The 17,533-nt window shown below is 37.5% G+C and overlaps 1 protein-coding gene across 2 annotated transcripts in view; it reads left to right on the plus strand.

The window, feature by feature from the left end:
- Nucleotides 1-5,632: 5,632 nt before the first annotated feature.
- Nucleotides 5,633-17,533, plus strand: part of dot1l (DOT1-like histone H3K79 methyltransferase) — a 28,221-nt gene continuing 16,320 nt past the window's right edge. For both annotated transcript variants that reach the window (XM_042481935.1, XM_042481940.1), the window contains exons 1-11: nucleotides 5,633-5,981; nucleotides 12,656-12,699; nucleotides 12,817-12,891; nucleotides 13,344-13,407; nucleotides 13,799-14,027; nucleotides 14,348-14,442; nucleotides 14,807-14,869; nucleotides 14,967-15,022; nucleotides 15,316-15,395; nucleotides 16,350-16,418; nucleotides 16,516-16,622. In XM_042481935.1, the coding sequence (XP_042337869.1) occupies nucleotides 5,901-5,981; nucleotides 12,656-12,699; nucleotides 12,817-12,891; nucleotides 13,344-13,407; nucleotides 13,799-14,027; nucleotides 14,348-14,442; nucleotides 14,807-14,869; nucleotides 14,967-15,022; nucleotides 15,316-15,395; nucleotides 16,350-16,418; nucleotides 16,516-16,622 (963 nt within the window). In that variant the 5' untranslated portion in view covers nucleotides 5,633-5,900. The remainder of the gene's footprint in view (nucleotides 5,982-12,655; nucleotides 12,700-12,816; nucleotides 12,892-13,343; nucleotides 13,408-13,798; nucleotides 14,028-14,347; nucleotides 14,443-14,806; nucleotides 14,870-14,966; nucleotides 15,023-15,315; nucleotides 15,396-16,349; nucleotides 16,419-16,515; nucleotides 16,623-17,533) is intronic.

Here is a 17,533-nt window from a genome sequence, read left to right on the forward strand (position 1 = left end):
CTAGCTTTAACACCATTCAGCTGTCTGAATCCAGAACTAAAATTGAACGAGTGCCACTAGTAACTGCACATTTATTTTGTAATGATAGGAAAATACATTGTGTTTACTTGTGGTTTACATGTTCAAATTTGCATGATTTTGAGGTGTTTGGCCTTCCATAGAGCAAAACATTTGACTCCTGGAACTTGATTGGGCAGCTTGGCAACCTGTGAGATGCACATAAAAACCAGACTTTTTATAGTCACAATTAAGAAAGAAATACAAAAGTGAATTGCATGTGAATGTGATTTCTCCACCATAAAACATAATCAATGTGAAAATGAATACAGTATGCTAGAAATGAATCATGTTGCCTGTGTGTAGACAGTGTTGTGCAACAATATAGGACTCACAGTTGTCTTTCTGCTATCTTTAGCGTTCTTGAGTTTTATTAATTTTGTACTCATGTTGCAGAGAACTGAACATACAATGGCAGTCGAGCACATTTGTTTCCACAGATCTCTATGGAGATGAAAGCACAGAGCAATAACCAGGTCTGATGATTTACAGCCAAAGAGCTGCAGTCACTGCACTGTGAGATACTGAGATTTTGGTTTATTTTGTCTTTTTAGGTACCTGGAAGGAAAATCACGATACGTCTTAATTTTCTCCATCATTCTTTATCTTATAACTGCTGTCCCGTCTCTGCAATCCTCCCACAAACTTGGAAAGACTGACTGAAAATGCTCTTTCATGTCGTTCCTTCTGCAGTGTCTCTTACTGGCTTGTCGGCTGTGCAGGACTGTTGGCGATTCTTCAATGACAGTGAGGGATTCAGATTCTTATGAATGTCCTGACCGTCAGCGTCATTTGTAACAGGACATTGATTGTTTCCCTCTGACCTGCTGATCACATTGTCGACACCACATCCTCCTCTGGTTGTAATGTCTATAGAGACAAAAATGTAATTTAAAAGGCATTTTCTTCCAGTTTTTTGTATCTACAATAGTTGAGCATATTAGCTGTTTTTTAACCAGCCGGGTGTTTGTGCTGGTCTTACTAAGTATGAATTTTATATACATCGCCTTTCAAAAGCTTTATTACAGTCACATCGTTGATACTTTATGAGTGATTTTTATGCTTTGAGTTCAGTGTAATTTTGTATGAAGGGTTTGTTTTATACATTGAAAAAAAAGTCAACCACACTGACAAGTGAATGGACAGAAAGAGACAAAGAAATTTGTAAAAGACGCTGGAAACTTCGCATCAAAATGTGTGCAAATTGAAAGACGAACAGTTTCCTGTTTCTGTGTCAGATGTGCAATAATTTCAAAATAACAATTTGAAAATAACAGACATGTTGCTTTAACTTCAAATGGATTCTTTTTTTTGTTGTTTTGTTTTGTTTCCTCTCTTCAGAAAAATATACAATGGGTGTCGATGTTGCCTGTATGAATGATTTTAACAATGATTGTGACATATGCTGCTAACTCATTTTTTATTTCTCACTTTGGTGTTAAAAACCGGAAAGGGAAAAAAATGAAGATATGCTGTGCTGTATGATGTGCACCAATTTTGATCATTCCAATTTTTAAAAAAAACTAACAAAAATGGAAAAAGAGGGTTTGTATCGGGTGGATCAGGGAACATTAGCTAAACTAAGGACTGACAAATCACAGTTTTGACCTGTTCAATCTAACCGCTGAGGAGACTGCAGAGTTCCCATAGAAAAACAGGCTCCCAAAATATTTCAAGCCCAATTTGCACTGCTGTGGTTCACTAATGATCAAGGGTCACCCATGCTTTTTTTGGACTGAAAAACAAATTAAAAACCTAATGGTATTTTGGGGAAATGGTTACAACAATATTCTCCCCTGTCATGCACTGTGGAGACATTGTATAAATGGAATTTTAATCATTGAATTCTTTTGTTTTTATCCATGTTAAAATAGTCATTTTTGAAGGAAAGAAGCAGAATTTCAGGTGGTTCCCAACTGGTTCTGTCCAAATCTGCAAACTTGTCTGTAAATGAGGTCATGTCCTTTTTCTACTCCAAATGAGCTGTAAAGACACCATTCTGTGGTTATCCACTCAGCTTAACATTTAAATTCTTGTTCTTTTAATAAGATGCAATAATTTTACCAATACAGTATTAAAAACAGGGCATATTGGATACTACTTGTCTTTTGATGTATACAAAGTTGCCCAAGATTAGACAGAATCTCAATATGACAGCGCCTTTAAGCATATTTGTTCATTTATTTACTTTCCTGGATAGACTTGATGATCAGGCGAAAGACATGGAAGTGTGCGTACAACCAAAATCTAAATCAGGAAATGATTACTGCAAGTTTGATTTGATTTTGTTTTGGTTGCTTGAAGCAGCACTTTGCAGTACCTAATTTAGTACCTAAATTGTATTTCAATTTGTCAAGAAATAACAAAACTGTCTTGATTTGTAGTGAGTGAATGTTTTGGACTGATCCACAAGACTCTTTTAAACTTTGTCATGGAAAACAATCTCGAAAATTATGTTTCAATGCTACATAATTCTGTTACTTGATAATACTTTACTCAGATATTTATGTTATTTTTTAGCACATATTATGAACATTTATAGTTTTTTATTTCGTAGAGCGACTTTTGCCATTTAAAACCATATTAGAATTGAGGCAAAAATTGTATAACTTTTGAACAACAACGTTCCTCTGTAAATACTGAGACAGCTGTCCTTATTTAGGACTTTAAACAGTCCAGGTCCATTGATTCTGATTCAGATCCAGCATCATTTATCTCTCTCTGTTTGTGAGTGTGTGTGTGTATGTGTGTGTGTGTATCAAAGGTCAGCTACTGTCTGTGATAAAAGGTTAATTACTTTCTAAATGCTGATTCAGCAGCATTTATTATGTCGAAATATTCAGTTCTCTTTCAAATCCACTTCTTCTACTTCTCATACTTGTTAAAATATTTTTCCCTAGCGTTTTTTGTATAGTGGATGTGAATGGGAGACATCGTTAAATCCTCTATAATCCTGCTCCACTTTAAAGTTCTACTTCAGGATACTTTCGACTGCAGACTTTATTTAACTTTTTAACAGATGAAAAGACTTTGAACTAAACTTTCAATCACTTTTGCAGGTTTTGAATGATCACTTTGAGTTTTCTGTTTTTTTTTCTTTAATTCATCACACACTTTATCTACATGAACATGCTCATTATCAGTGCATTTAATCTTTTAGCTTTTCCAGTGCAATAACATTCAGCCCTCTTATTTTCATGCAATAATTCAGCTCTCAGCTCAGAGGATGATGCAATTTATAGTTGATAGCATTTAGCAACTCACTTTATCTGTCTGATATAAATGAAAAAAGATCTTCAATTAATTTCAACTTACAGCTATAGCAATATTTCAATGAACCTACACCAGCTTTTCCAGCTATTCATTTAGCTTTTTCATGTGATGTTCAGCTCTTCCAGTTTTATACTTTTCATTATAGCCTCCAGGCTTTTTCAGTAATGCAGTGCAATGCATTTGAGCCTTCGGTTTTTCAGGCAGTAAATTTTTTATTTTATTTTTATTTATTTTTTTTTTATCATTTTCAGCAATGCTTTGCAATATATTTTAGTTGTCAGCATTCACATGCACTTTCTACAGGAAATGTATATTCTATTTTAAGCAAAAGTGCTTCTATTTGATTTCAGTATTTTGGCTAACTAGCAAATGCAGTTCAAACACCAAGTTCAAAATTATTGTAAAGAATGTTATATAAGTGATGATTGATATCTGAAACAAGAACACCAAGAGTAAACTCTCACTGGAGTAGCTTCATCTGTCTTGCTCCTGGGCGTCACTTTGCAGCCCGTGTACAGCTGATATTACACTTATCACATACAAGTGTAATCTACATTAATAAACATGTGCATTTCATACAGACGTGCCAGTTCTAGGACCAAGGTGCTGAGCTTACTGGCACACACAGCTGCCTGCTACGTGACCAAGAGTCTGCAAAGAGAGGGGATGGGGTTTGGGGAAATCATTGAACATGCCTCTCTGCCTTTCTGCCCGAAGGTATAGACAAACCAGGTTTACAGATTATCAAGTTTTCTGATTATGTGTGTTGATTATTTGCGACTTTTTACTCGGGCTGGGCAATACATTGATATTATATCAACACTGTGATATGAGGCAAGATATCGTCTTAGAATTTGGATATCCTAAGTGTTGAATTTTAAAGGTTGCATTACAGTAAAGTGATTTAATTTTGTGTTCTGTTACTTGCCTTTTCACGTGTAGTCATTAGTCTATATCTACATTACTAAAGATTATTTATGAAAAGTGTTATTGTGTAAATATTCTGTAAAAGCACCAATAGGCATGCAGTACTGATGCAATATTGATATTGAGGTAGGCTATTTAGTGAAAAATATTTTGATATTTGATTTTCTCCTCATTACCTAGTCTTACTTTGCAATACACTACCATCCTGCTTTTGGCCAGAAAATGATGATTTTGACCATTAATATAGAATATTAAGAACCAGCGTCAGAAATGTTACTTTTGAAATGCAATTTTTCTTGTTTAAGAAAAATGTAATAAGTTAAATAACTATATCAATTATGTAATCAAAGTCATGTAACTTATTACATATAATTACTTTTTAACAGATATATTAAACAGGGCAATAAAGCTGAAAAGACCTAAAAACTCAAGTGCATATGTCAGGCTTTGCTGACTGGCATTTCCGAAAAGTATGCAAAAAGAAGGCATTCATGCATGGCAAAAAGATGTAAAGCAAACGGAATGAATATTTTACTAATACAGTCTTCACCTTTTATGTCTTTGAATTTAAATCTGTATACTTTTGATGACCACTTTGTTGTTTAACATTTGATATATTTGTCAAATACTAGCTTCATTGTTTCTAGGTAAGGGCAGCTTGTGTCATGGGTGGTACAGCTGGGGGCAATCAATATAGAGTATTTTTTTCCCAATAACTTAAGAAAAGTTTTGTGTTCAGTTTAAATGTCTATGCATACTATATTTTGTGGTATAGTCCAGTTAGTTTCTATTAATTAAATGCTAACAGTAATTGTTTGAATTAGGAAAATTAGTCATTTAATCATGGCTTAAATAATAATTTTAACCAGTGTTATCGTCTAACTCTACATAATTATTTCTTTATTAGGTGGAAAAAGTCGTGATGTTGATATGCTCTCATGGTCAATATATATTAATATCAACATAGATTATCAATGTAGATTTTTTTCCTAGTAATTTAAGAAAAGTGTTTTGTCTTTAATTTAAATATCTATGTATACTCTACTTACAATATATTTTGTGGTACAGTCCAGTTAATTCCTATCAATCAAAGTAATTGTTTAAATTAGGAGAATTAGTCATTTCGTCATGGCTTGAATAAGATTTTATAATTAGTGTTATCGTCCAACTCTTCATAATTTCATTTCTATATTAAGCTGGAAAAAGTCGTGACGATAACTATGCTCTCTAGTCACGCGCTGCGGGACGGGTCCTCGCTCGTGCTCCGTGAATCTGGCCCACGCGCTGAGCTCACGGTCCCCCTCGGTGACGTCTGTGTCCCCTCCGCTACCAGTGGCCCCCTGCCATATTTATTCATGCCGGGCAAGATGGCGGCGATACGGACGATGTGTTATTGCCAGTGGACATAAACAGGCATTTTATTCAAAATTTAAAACCGAGTCAGATACATTCACACACTCGACCGTATTCTGTGATTATTGCGCGCGCAGCGAGCGTCGACGTCTTTTTTTATATCACGCGTTTCAACGTTTTTTTCTTACAAAATGTTCACGTTGTAGCTCGCTCGCTAACCGACCAGCTGGCTAACAGAGAGCAGTTACTAGCTAGCTATCTACCACAGCCAAGCCGCCGTGAAGTGGAGAATGGGAGAAAAGCTGGAGCTAAAGCTCAAATCGCCGGTTGGAGCAGAACCCGCAGGCTATCCGTGGCCGTTACCAGTATACGTAAGTGTTAAACCTTAAATATAACTGGTTACATGTTAAAATCTTGTCTCTGTTTTTTGTCTTTGTTAGCTAGCTGAGTGCTAACGTTGGCTAGCTGAAGGAGCCATGGCACGCTCGGGGGGGGGGGGGGGGATCGGGTCATACTGGTCTGAATGGTGACAGACACGGTGTATCGGCTAGCTACTGGTTTTTATTTGAGCTTCCATCAGTTAGAAACATACAGATAACGATACATTTGAGCAGGGTAACGTTATTAGGTAGCGACAAGTACAGCTAGGCATTGACAGCCTGTTATAACAATGTGTTTTGAAATTGGAGCGACTTCAACGGACCATCATTCACTCAGTCTCAACCTATGAGTTTGGGCATAAAGTGTCTCGTCAATTAAAAGATAAAATAAGACTTTATTAATCCCTCACTGGGGAAATTCACACGTTACAGCAGCTCAAGAGTCAGAGGCAGAGAAGGATGCAATAAAATTGATCTGAGTGCTAAAAAGGGTTTAAATATGAAGAACGTCAAATGATATAAAATAAAAAATAATATAAAAGATATATACACCTTTTACTCATACGGATACTGCATTTTACATGATTACTAGTTGCATTGGATATCTGAAATACACATGGTGTGAAGTACATTTACTGTAAAACTATAGAAATAAAGCCTATAAACATTATTTCACAGTAAGGTCTTTGTATACCTAGAAAAGTGCTATAGAAGTCCTATCTGTTATTATGTTATGATTATTATTGTTGTTATTGTTGTTATTATTATTACATTGCAGGGTAGGAAGTTGAACACCACACAGTATAAATATTTTTTTAAGTTCAAATATGTACATATATCATGTGAATATTTATGAGAATTGTTAAAATAGTAGAATATGTATATATAATCTGTGGTGAAAAAAGAGCAAAAAGTGATGGAGAAAGGGACAACAGTGTTACAACAACACTGATCTGATGAAATGTCACTGATGATTTGTCAAATTCCCCCTGAAACACGTTAGTAAGTGAATAGGTTATGTCATTTTTCTCTGCTCAGATACACCACTTGATATCAATCACACAGAATGCATAGTGAGGCAGAGATAATACACAAAATGTTTGTGTGTGTGCACTCTGTCAGGTCTTGTTTCTCGAGGGTGTAGGCATGTGAATGGCCGTATTGCATTCCTCGAGTGCTTTGTGTGCTTGTGTGTGTGTGTGTGTGTGTGTGTGTGTGTGTGTGTGTGTGTGTCTGTGTCTGTCTGTTTTTATCTCATGACATTCCTATGATTGATACCAGCTGGTTGTGTTTGGCAGTTTGAGCTCTCCTTATAAATTTGATTCCTGATCTGTCACTTTTTGGAGCAATAATAGCAATGCCTGCCTAGAAAGAGACATCTTTTCTGGTAGTTGTATTTCCATGAAGCATGGTATCAGCACGTCACTGGCAGATTGCAGTTGACTCATTGAAGATAAGCGGAAAGGGAAGCGGTTGCAAGTTCTGTGGTTTTTCCAGGGGTGTATACTTAACTTTAAATTGTGTTTCTCATTTATAGTAATTGTGGTGAGACACTCAGTGCTAACTGAAAAAAAAGCTGAGTTTCTCAGAATGTCTGAGTATGGTCTTTCTGTACATCTCCTCTCCACCCACACTTTACCTAGTCTAGTTGTCAGGTGATTTCATTACCATGAAATGTTTTTTTTTGTTATTCATCACAATATGAGCTGAATGAGTTTCAAGTCACTGAGTCAGAGCTACTTGCTGAGGTAATCAGCCACTCCCCTCTGCTTCGGCTGACAAAAGTTGACTCTCCCTTTTACGCCATGGTCTGATAACACTTAAGAGTTCCTCCCTCTCAAATTTACTGCCTCACCCGTTTCCTTATGTTATGGTCTGTAAGGATAAACACTAGACCGAGTATGTCAGAAATTCATACTCTTGAATATACTGCATGATAACTATTTATACTGGGACTGGCTGTATTGCAGTGAATTAAAAACAGCTGATAGTCCTGCATGCAGAGTTCTGCAATATGGAGCCTATTCATGCAGTGCTTTCCTCCTGTTTTCAAAGGGAAAGACTTCCTCTCCCTTCCTCTCATGTCCATATGGTCAACTCTACAGGGAGGATAATAGAAGAGACTGTTCCTTTCAGCAATGCTATATTAATAGGATTCAAATACATGCCAGTATTCATGCACGAGTGTTTTTTCCCCAGTCAAATTTGAATTGCTTGCTAGTAGCAACAGATCCCACCCCATGTAGATTTATTCTTCACTCCCACAGAGCATTAAGATTGCTTATCTCACCCACAGAGCATGAACACAGAGCTGTCTGTGTTGTGATACACACAACATGGCTGTTGTACAGGCTGTTGCACTGTAAGGCATGCTTTTACTCAAATCCAGCCTCCAGAATGAAGCTCATAAAAATACTTTCTTATGCTGTGTGTTGCTCTCTGTGTCTCTCTCCACATCTCTCACTAAATTCCCACATCTGTGCATCTGTAAATGCTTCCATATGAAGAGCACCTCTGGTGTGGTGCATTGCTTTGTCCATCTGGTTCTGGGTGTTGGCACTAACCAGCCCTACATAGCATTTAAAAGCTGCTGCAGAAGTACTGCTGAACGTCTTACTGGTTTGTTTCTCACCATTGATCCTCATATTTACAAGGCTGCAGTTAGTTGCTGTCAGTTGCATGTTAAGACAGCTCCTCCGGAGAGCAGTTTGTAATCATCAGATACTGTACACTTTTTTCCCCCACAAATTCTCTCTGCTTAAAAACAGAACACATAAGTTAGCACCAGTTAGGGCTGGGAAATATGTTGACATTATATCAGTATTGTGATATTAGACTACATATCGTCTTAGATTTTATTGTAATATTGCAAGTGTTATCTTTTCCTGGTTTTATGGCTACATTAAAGTAAAGTGATGTATTTTTTTCCTGAATTTACCAAACTGTTCTAGCTGTTCTATTATTTGCCTTTAACCACTTAGTCATTATATCTACACAAATGATTATTTATTGAGAATCTCACTGTGTTAATGTTTTGTGTAAGCACCAATAGTCAACCCTACAGTATCGTTGCAATATTGATTAAGGTATTTGATCAAAAATATCATATTAGATTTAATTCATACAGACCAGCCCTAAAATGATCCCATGCTACTTCACAACATCATTAACATCCCTGTCTTTTGCGATTGTTTTGATTGAGAAGTGGTATAAAAGAATATTCTTTGGGTGTGAAACTTGTAAAGAAATACTGACCACAGTGGAGATTTATGTTTTGTCTATATATTATGTTAACATTGTCAGCTAAAACACTCACAAAATGTTATAGAGTCTGCGCAAGTTTGACATGCTGCTGACCAGAATTATGATGCCTTTCTCTACTTTTGTTTTTTTAAATAATTGTTTTGAATCTAGCTCTGATTTGAGAAATGTTCTGCGCCTTTAAAATTGATTTGATTTGACTTTTTTGCACAATAAATATTGACTAATATGTAAATTTTAATTGTAGTAACATTTTTTTGCCATATTGCCCAGCCCTAGCTCCAGTATGTTATTTTAGATACTGATTCTGTGTTAGTTTGTTTGCCACCGAGAGTATTAGTTGTATTTTTTGGTGAGTAAGAGTTGTACAAGGGAGTTAGTGTCACCCCTGCCTTAGTCATTTGTTCTCGTAGGTTGCTGAGGTGTACGTAGTGGAGTCGCACGTAGCGTAAAACCCCTACACACACACATACACTGATGTGTGGAGAGATTGACTGACGAGGTGGTGTAGAAAGGAGGAGTCGTGCATGCGTCAGTGTACCCACTGTGGGGAGAGAGGAGGGTCTCTGGTTCTTTTTGTCTGACTCTCGCTTTCAGACTGTGTTTATTTTTAGCAGCAGCCCTATGCCGGTGTTGCTGTGTACAGTCTTTGTGTGAGCAGGTGACCCCCCCCCCCTCGGCATCTCATTCGCTTGTGCACACACAGTCTCTTTCATACACTCACACACCTTTCTTATTCATTGGAACACAGTGTGTTTATAATCATATATGTTGAGAATTTGTGGGAATGGCTGCTCACTAGCAACACAGCAAGCAGTTAGCTCAATAGTATAACTGCAACAGGAACACTGTGCTGACAGAAATAGTAGATTTCCTGTGTTACCATGCATATTTGAGTGTGTGCGCATGCATGTTTGAGCTTTGGCGGAAGTTTGCGTAGTAGTGGCGGGCAGTATTGAGCGGGAAGCCGGGAGCTCCAGGTTGTGAGCTGTTTAGCTGCTGTGCCAGGCCTCAAACAGCTGACAAATACCATGCTTCCCCTTTCTCTCTCCGGCCCCCTCACTCACCACATTTTCTAGCTCCTCCCGCTTTCACTTTCTTTCCTCTTAGCTTCTGATTTCCCCTCCTCGCTTACTTTCCCCTCTTTTCTTTCCCTCCACCAGCGGCTCTTCTTGGCAATGCGCTGGAGCGGGAGACAGAAAGTGGGTCAGTGGGTCAGCTCAGGCAACAGGCTCAGGCTGGCTGCGCTCTGGGTGTAACTTGAGTCCTATTACTCCCACAGAGCGGCTCAGCACACTCCAGATAAGATTGCTAACTATAGATTCCCTGCATGCGATCAATATAATTCAGCTTTCTTAAATTAAAGTGTAATTTTAAACCAGATTTACTTCATTCTCAGACATGGTTAGAAAAGGTCTGATTGAGCCAATTCTTAAATTTACTGAACCAATTTCCTGAAGGAGGGTTAAAGTTATCCAAATGAAATGAAACTTTAAATTAAAACTACAAGGAGGCAGCTTTTACTTCAGATTATTGCTTTGTGTCACTGGAGACACATGAATTTTTGGGCAAACGAGACAGACAAGGATTTATTGATTGAAAACTCTGTCTCAGCTGAAGTCTCTTTCTGAGATTTACAATATACAAAGAAAATGTAGCAGAGATTATTGTGCTGTTCCCACGCTTGCGTTATTGCCACAAACAGATAAGTTTATACCACCTACTCCAACTCCTTTGCACCTAAAAGGTTTTGTTTAGTCTGTTTATATTTTACAGAATCCAACACTTAATGAACTTTTGTGTTTAATTTATTATGTTCCTAAGTAGTCCAAACAGCATTCAGTTTGTGCTCGCTGTTGTTTCTGTGAGGTGTTGCTGCCACAAGACAATGAATCAAGCGTAATAGTTGTGGTCACTGCACAGTGAAACATGAAGCTGTAATTAAGTTATTTCAGGATGCTCATGTTTTCAATAAATGTTTACAGTCAACTCTGCTCACCATTGACTGCATAGTAAGCATAGCAATAACAGAAAAAAATTGCCAGGCACTTATTATTCAAATACTGTATTATGATAAGATATCCTGAGCTATCAGTTTCATTTCTTCTTATGTGGAACGTTGTTAGCCATGATAGCAGTAAAAATAGGGATGTTCTGATCACATTTTTTTGCCCCTGATCCTGATCCAAGTAATTTAATATTGAGTATCTGCTGATACAGAGTACCGATCTGATAATTTTGTTTTCCTAGATAATACAACTGCACAGTGCACACTTTAAGAAGGCTTCTTTCAAGTTATTTTTAAAAATATCAATATCCAAGCTGTTTTTCTTTCATGTATTTATTTATTTTACCAAATAAAGTACAAAATGACAAATCCTCTCCAATCTTGCTGACCTGCTCACTGTCACAAGGGAATGTCTCTGTCCCTTCAAGAGTCCAGTGTTTTTTGCTCCGGCAACGAGTGTCTCAGACCTTGATGATTTGTAGTCTGTTGAGTCTTTATTTTTGTTGTCTACACATACAGATTACCCTTCATTAAAAAATAAACCATTATGGCTTTTTGCTCGTCTGGCTTTTGTTTCACTTTGCAGTAGTCAGCGTAGCTGTAGTAAGCTGTGCACTGGTCTCTGCTCTCTCTGAGCGAGGTGGAGAAACACCATGCGTTATAGCTGAAAGCAAAGCAGAGACTCTTAACACTGAGCTGAAATGAAACTAGTGCTCATTACTGCAGTAAATAACATAAACAAACAGTCTCATACTGCCCTAGTGTGTGGTTTTTCACAGTAAGTGGGGATCAGCTGCTGCTCTTAATTTCAGCAGAGAGAAGAGACAGACAGCTTCGTGTTGCTCTTCATGAAAGTATAAACATCTGTGTGACAGGTGACATAAAACTAAGGATCAGATGCTCTATAAGCTAATTATTCCCCATCAGTCAAAAAGATGCCTTAATTGGATCGGGACATCCTAGCAAAAAGTGAGACTTAAAGTTAATGTTAAACTTAAATGACATATACCACAAAATAAAAGAGAGTTGTTAAAGAAATCTAAACTAGTTGAACAAGTGTGTAGAATCTAACTGTTTGTCTTCTGTTTTGAGCTATCTGGCTTTAGAGTTTTCTACATTTTAAAGGAAGATGTATTGGGCTTTCTACACTGACTTGCCGGTTTATTAGGCACACTGAGCTCAAACAAATGCAGTGTAATAAAATAGCCCTGCAATAAATCCTACTGTCATGAAGGCTGTTAAGCCTTAGTTTTGTTAGTTTTAGCTTGTTTAGTTTTTGTTAGGACTGTTTTTGAGAGGTGATGACTAAACATTATGATTATTTTTTAAGCTGTAGTTTGTGGGCACTGTTGAATACTGGGAGGTGTTTAATACCCCCCCCCCTCTGTGTTTTCAGGATAAACATCATGATGCTGCTCATGAAATCATCGAGACCATTCGGTAAGTACACATCCTCTTTGACTCATCTCCTACATATGCACTCCCACATTCACACAGAGCAAGTGACTGTGTCGGGCGTGTGATATAATGACGAATTTATGTGTGTGCTTTTTCTAGGTGGGTGTGTGAGGAGATCCCTGACCTTAAACTGGCCATGGAAAACTACGTACTCATTGACTACGACACCAAGAGGTGAGCCCAGGGTGGTGTCCAAGTCACAGTCAAGTCATTCGCTGACACTGAAAACAATAATAACAAACAAACTAACATACTTCAAGGACTTGTCTAAAATAAGATTATGAGACAGTTAATAAAGCTTCTTATAGTGTCAACACTTTTATCCAATCAGGCTAACTGCTGATCTAACAGCCTGCTTGTACTGTATGTTTTAATAAAAGTATTGTTTTCTAATTTGTCTTAAGTTGGGTTTCTCAGGCCAAAAAATAAAGCAAAAATCTAAGTGTCAGTTCTGATAAATTTCTATGTCTCAATACAGATATTGATTATTATAGTATTTTTGGAGTAACATTGAGATTGAAGCTGTTTTGTGAAGTCAACAATGAAATTAAAATAACAGTTGGACTGAAGAGTTTGATTTCATGTTGTGTAAAATGAAGCTTTTCATTTTTTTCAAATTCTCACAGCTTTGAGAGTATGCAGAGACTTTGTGACAAGTACAACAGGGCCATCGACAGCATTCACCAGCTGGTGAGTCCATATGTGTGAAGGTTTCTAGTGCTGTGTAGGTGAAGTGAATGTGGAAACATTAGTCAGTAAAAATGAGCAATACCTTATTTGTGTGCTGTGAGTCACTGTTACAATGTTCTTGAATTTGTGCTATGCATAACCTAACACAGTCTTACAAGATTGATGTTTAATATATGGATCTATACTTAATTACTGCCGCTTCTAGTAACTGACAAAAGATGTTTTTACAGTTGCTATCTAGCCCATGTTTGTGTCCAAATTTTGTGTCCTTCTCCTTTAAGGCCAGGACTACTGGATAATATTGGCACACTGATGTATTGTATGCGGAAAGCCATTATCCTTTGTTTGTGGGTGTTTTTGTGTGAATAAATATCTAACTCCACTGTTACAGTGGAAGGGGACTACCCAGCCCATGAAGCTGAACAAGCGTCCTTCCAACGGGCTGCTGAGACACATCCTACAGCAGGTGTACAACCACTCAGTGACCGATCCAGAGAAACTGAACAACTATGAGCCTTTCTCCCCTGAGGTGTACGGAGAGACCTCTTTCGACCTGGTAGCTCAGATTATCGACGAGATGGAAATGATGGAAGACGACACCTTTGTTGACCTCGGCAGTGGTTAGTCTGCTGTTATTTTGGCTCATCACTTAGCACTGTATCCCAAGACCTTTCGAACATATGTTTTAAATTGATAGTTAAGTAACAGTATAGTGGGAACAGTTTTTGGTAAACAGATAATAATGATGTTTTATTTTCTGAAAGGACTGTGACAATGTTTAGAGTTGTGGAAGTAGGTCAGGATGTAGGTGAAAGAAAAAAAAAGTTTGCTTATTTTTATTCAATTTTTGTCAAGCTGTAAACAAGGGAGCTATACTGACAGCGTACATGTCTGTGTCTGTTTGGGGTAAAACACTGACTTATTGTTTTCTTATTTGCAGGTGTTGGGCAGGTAGTGCTGCAGGTTGCAGCAGCAACTAACTGTAAACACTACTACGGTGTAGAGAAAGCAGACATTCCAGCTACCTATGCAGAGGTAACTACATAAATATCGCACAGGACCAGAGGGGTATTCCAGAAAGAGAGCAACAAGGCTAGACAGTAGCCGTGCCAAAAATCACAACTTCCTCAGTCATTGTAGTTAAGTGACACAGTGTCGGCACAGTGCAAATCACTTCTGGAAAATATATTTAAACTTGGCAGAAACAAACTTTTCTTCAAACACTGAACGCAAAATCCAGAATATCATTGAAGTGCTCTTTTAATTTGATAATCCTAACTGGAACAAGCTTGTTTTCTTCTTCTCTCTGGAACACACACATGCTGTGCTGTTTATTTGTTTAAAAAAAAGTTATTTTGTTTGGATATTAATATTCCACTCTTATATAACTTTCTCTCAGTCCATGGATAAAGAGTTTAAAAAGTGGATGAAATGGTACGGGAAGAAACATGGGGAGTACACAGTAAGTAGACTGTCATAATGTACTCTTTCAAAAATATTGTCCTGTATATCTTCAGGTATTCTGGTTTTTTACATTTTCTCTGCTTTGTTTCTTTCAGCTGGAGAGAGGTGACTTTCTGTCTGAAGAATGGAAGGAAAGGATCGCCAACACAAGGTGTTTTACAAACAGTCAGAAAGACACAATTTCTATTTATTTCCAAGACGGCAATTCCTAAACTGAATTTATACAGAGACGATAAAAATAGAACATCATCATAATGCAATGGTTCAGTCCTATAATAAATCCACCATTATGACACAGATCTACACAGATGACCAAATTTTACTCTTATTTCAAATAAAGAGCATCATATGCAGGAATCCTTTTTAAATCTGTAGAACTTTCCCTTGACATCTGTCTTTTTTTATTGCTAACTTTAGATCCTATTTTTTCTGTCTGTCTTGCAGTATTATTTTTGTGAATAACTTTGCCTTTGGGCCAGAGGTAGATCATCAGCTGAAGGAGCGCTTTGCTAACATGAAGGAAGGTTTGTATTTTGCAGCAAACCACCAAATTGTTTTTATGATAACTACTTTTGGATTATAGCCATGGGTAGCTTAAGTGATCACAAAAGAACCACATTATATTAATTATAAAGCAAATACGGATGACTTTAAAAATTATAATCTCGCCAATATACTTCTTACAATGCATTCTGTCAACCACAAGATCAGTCAGTAAAATCTGGGTTGTTTTGAGGCTATTTATGCTGGGAAATACTTGTACATCTAAATTTTGGGAGTTACTTCAAAGCTAATAATGTCTCCAAATTTGTCACCTCAAATACTTCTAATATCCTATAATGTGTAAGCCTTTTCTAAACATCGCAATGAGAGAGCAATACGGGATTCTCATGCCACTGGTTCTTTAATCTCCACGGTGAGCTATAAGCTAATTTGTCATTTTAAATGTCATTAAATGACTTGTATGGCAGAGCAGATGGTTGATGAGCCACAACAAACTAAAACATTTTATGAGGCCTCAGAATGAACTGAAGCTTTTAAACAGCAGGTGCTAACAGCCTTCTCTTATGACAACTTTATAGTTTGTGTGGAAAACATCAAGGTCGTCTGTTTGCAGCACTGGGAGTGTTGTCTTAGCTCACTGGAAAAAATATTTATTCAGCTGTTCTTATTGGTGATAAAAATAACAATGACTGAAGGCGTCCAGTTGCCAGTATGTCAACTCTTGGCACTAGACCTTTGACCTTATAGCCCACTGTGCCACTCTGCTCAATTTCATATACTTAACATGACAAAATGATGAATGTGTTTCTGGAGTCTTGTCACTACTTGAGGAAGTGATTGAGTTTCATGTTTTGTTTTATTTATGTATTGAGTCATAGGAGCTACTTTGGGAGACCACTGTACAGCATCCAAAATTTATCTGAAAAAACTTATTTATTAGTTTTGTTTTGTTGGTTGTGTTTTTGTTTCCACAGGTGGAAAAATTGTGTCCTCCAAACCTTTTGCACCTTTAAATTTTAGAATAAACAGTCGAAACTTGAGTGGTGAGTATCTTAATTAGAAAAGCAGATTTCAGTGTTGCATGCTTCTTTTGATGTGTGCATCTGATGTGCAGTGCCATGTTTTTCCTCTGTCTTGCAGATATTGGCACAATAATGCGTGTGGTGGAGCTTTCTCCACTGAGGGGCTCCGTGTCCTGGACTGGAAAGCCGGTGTCCTACTACCTGCATACCATAGACCGCACTATAGTAAGCACTGAAGCTCTTAGACGAGGACCCAAATGCAGGGAACAGAATTTCTATTAGAGGAAACCAATAACACTAAACGACTGAATAAAGTGGTACAAACACGTTATACATCAGAGACAAAGAGTAACCTAAACTCAAGAGATAGGCTGCCATAATAACAGCTGCTGTTGTCTTTATGAGTAATCAGTCCCAGGTTGAAGCCATCTGAGGACAAAACACAGAGGGTGACACAAGTGTGTTAGATAACACTGATGTCTGTGTCACTCTGGTAATTTGTTGAAGTAATCCCTGGTAAACAATGGGAATCCCAGTGAGAGAGCTTGCACGCTGCTTAAATAGTGACGATCTTGTTCAGTGTTACAACCTGAAATAGATGCGGCTGCTCTCTTCTCGCTCTTAAAAATTCTTTTGCATATTTGTTCCCAACAATGGGTTTGCAGACAATGTGGAAATCATAGAAATGCTGTACAGTGTACATATTCCAATATGGATTTGGATGATAGTTTGTACCTTTCGATGACTTCTTGCACTGGTGACGTTATCATTTGGAGCCAAAGACTGCGCAGTAGCGATCGCAGCTGTATCGAGTTCCTACCCCATACACCTGTCCAATCAATCCATTGATCATGAGCACACAGATTTGCACTCTCAGCTGTCAATCATGACACTTGAACACTTACATACATCATCGTGATAGGAACTACCTTAAAAGACAGAAACTATGTTTGAGAAAAATGTATTTGTTCTTCGTCCCATATCCCATAATGATAACATGGAGGGAGTGGGGATTACAACCTATACTGCAGCCAGCCACCAGGGGGTGACAGAGATATTTTGGCTTCACTTTTCGGGAGCTTTTATGTCGTCCACCTTTTTCATACAGTCTATGGTTTAGATGGTTAAACAGTGGT

This window comes from Plectropomus leopardus, chromosome 3 (assembly GCF_008729295.1).
Source record: "Plectropomus leopardus isolate mb chromosome 3, YSFRI_Pleo_2.0, whole genome shotgun sequence".
Taxonomy (NCBI): domain Eukaryota; kingdom Metazoa; phylum Chordata; class Actinopteri; order Perciformes; family Serranidae; genus Plectropomus; species Plectropomus leopardus.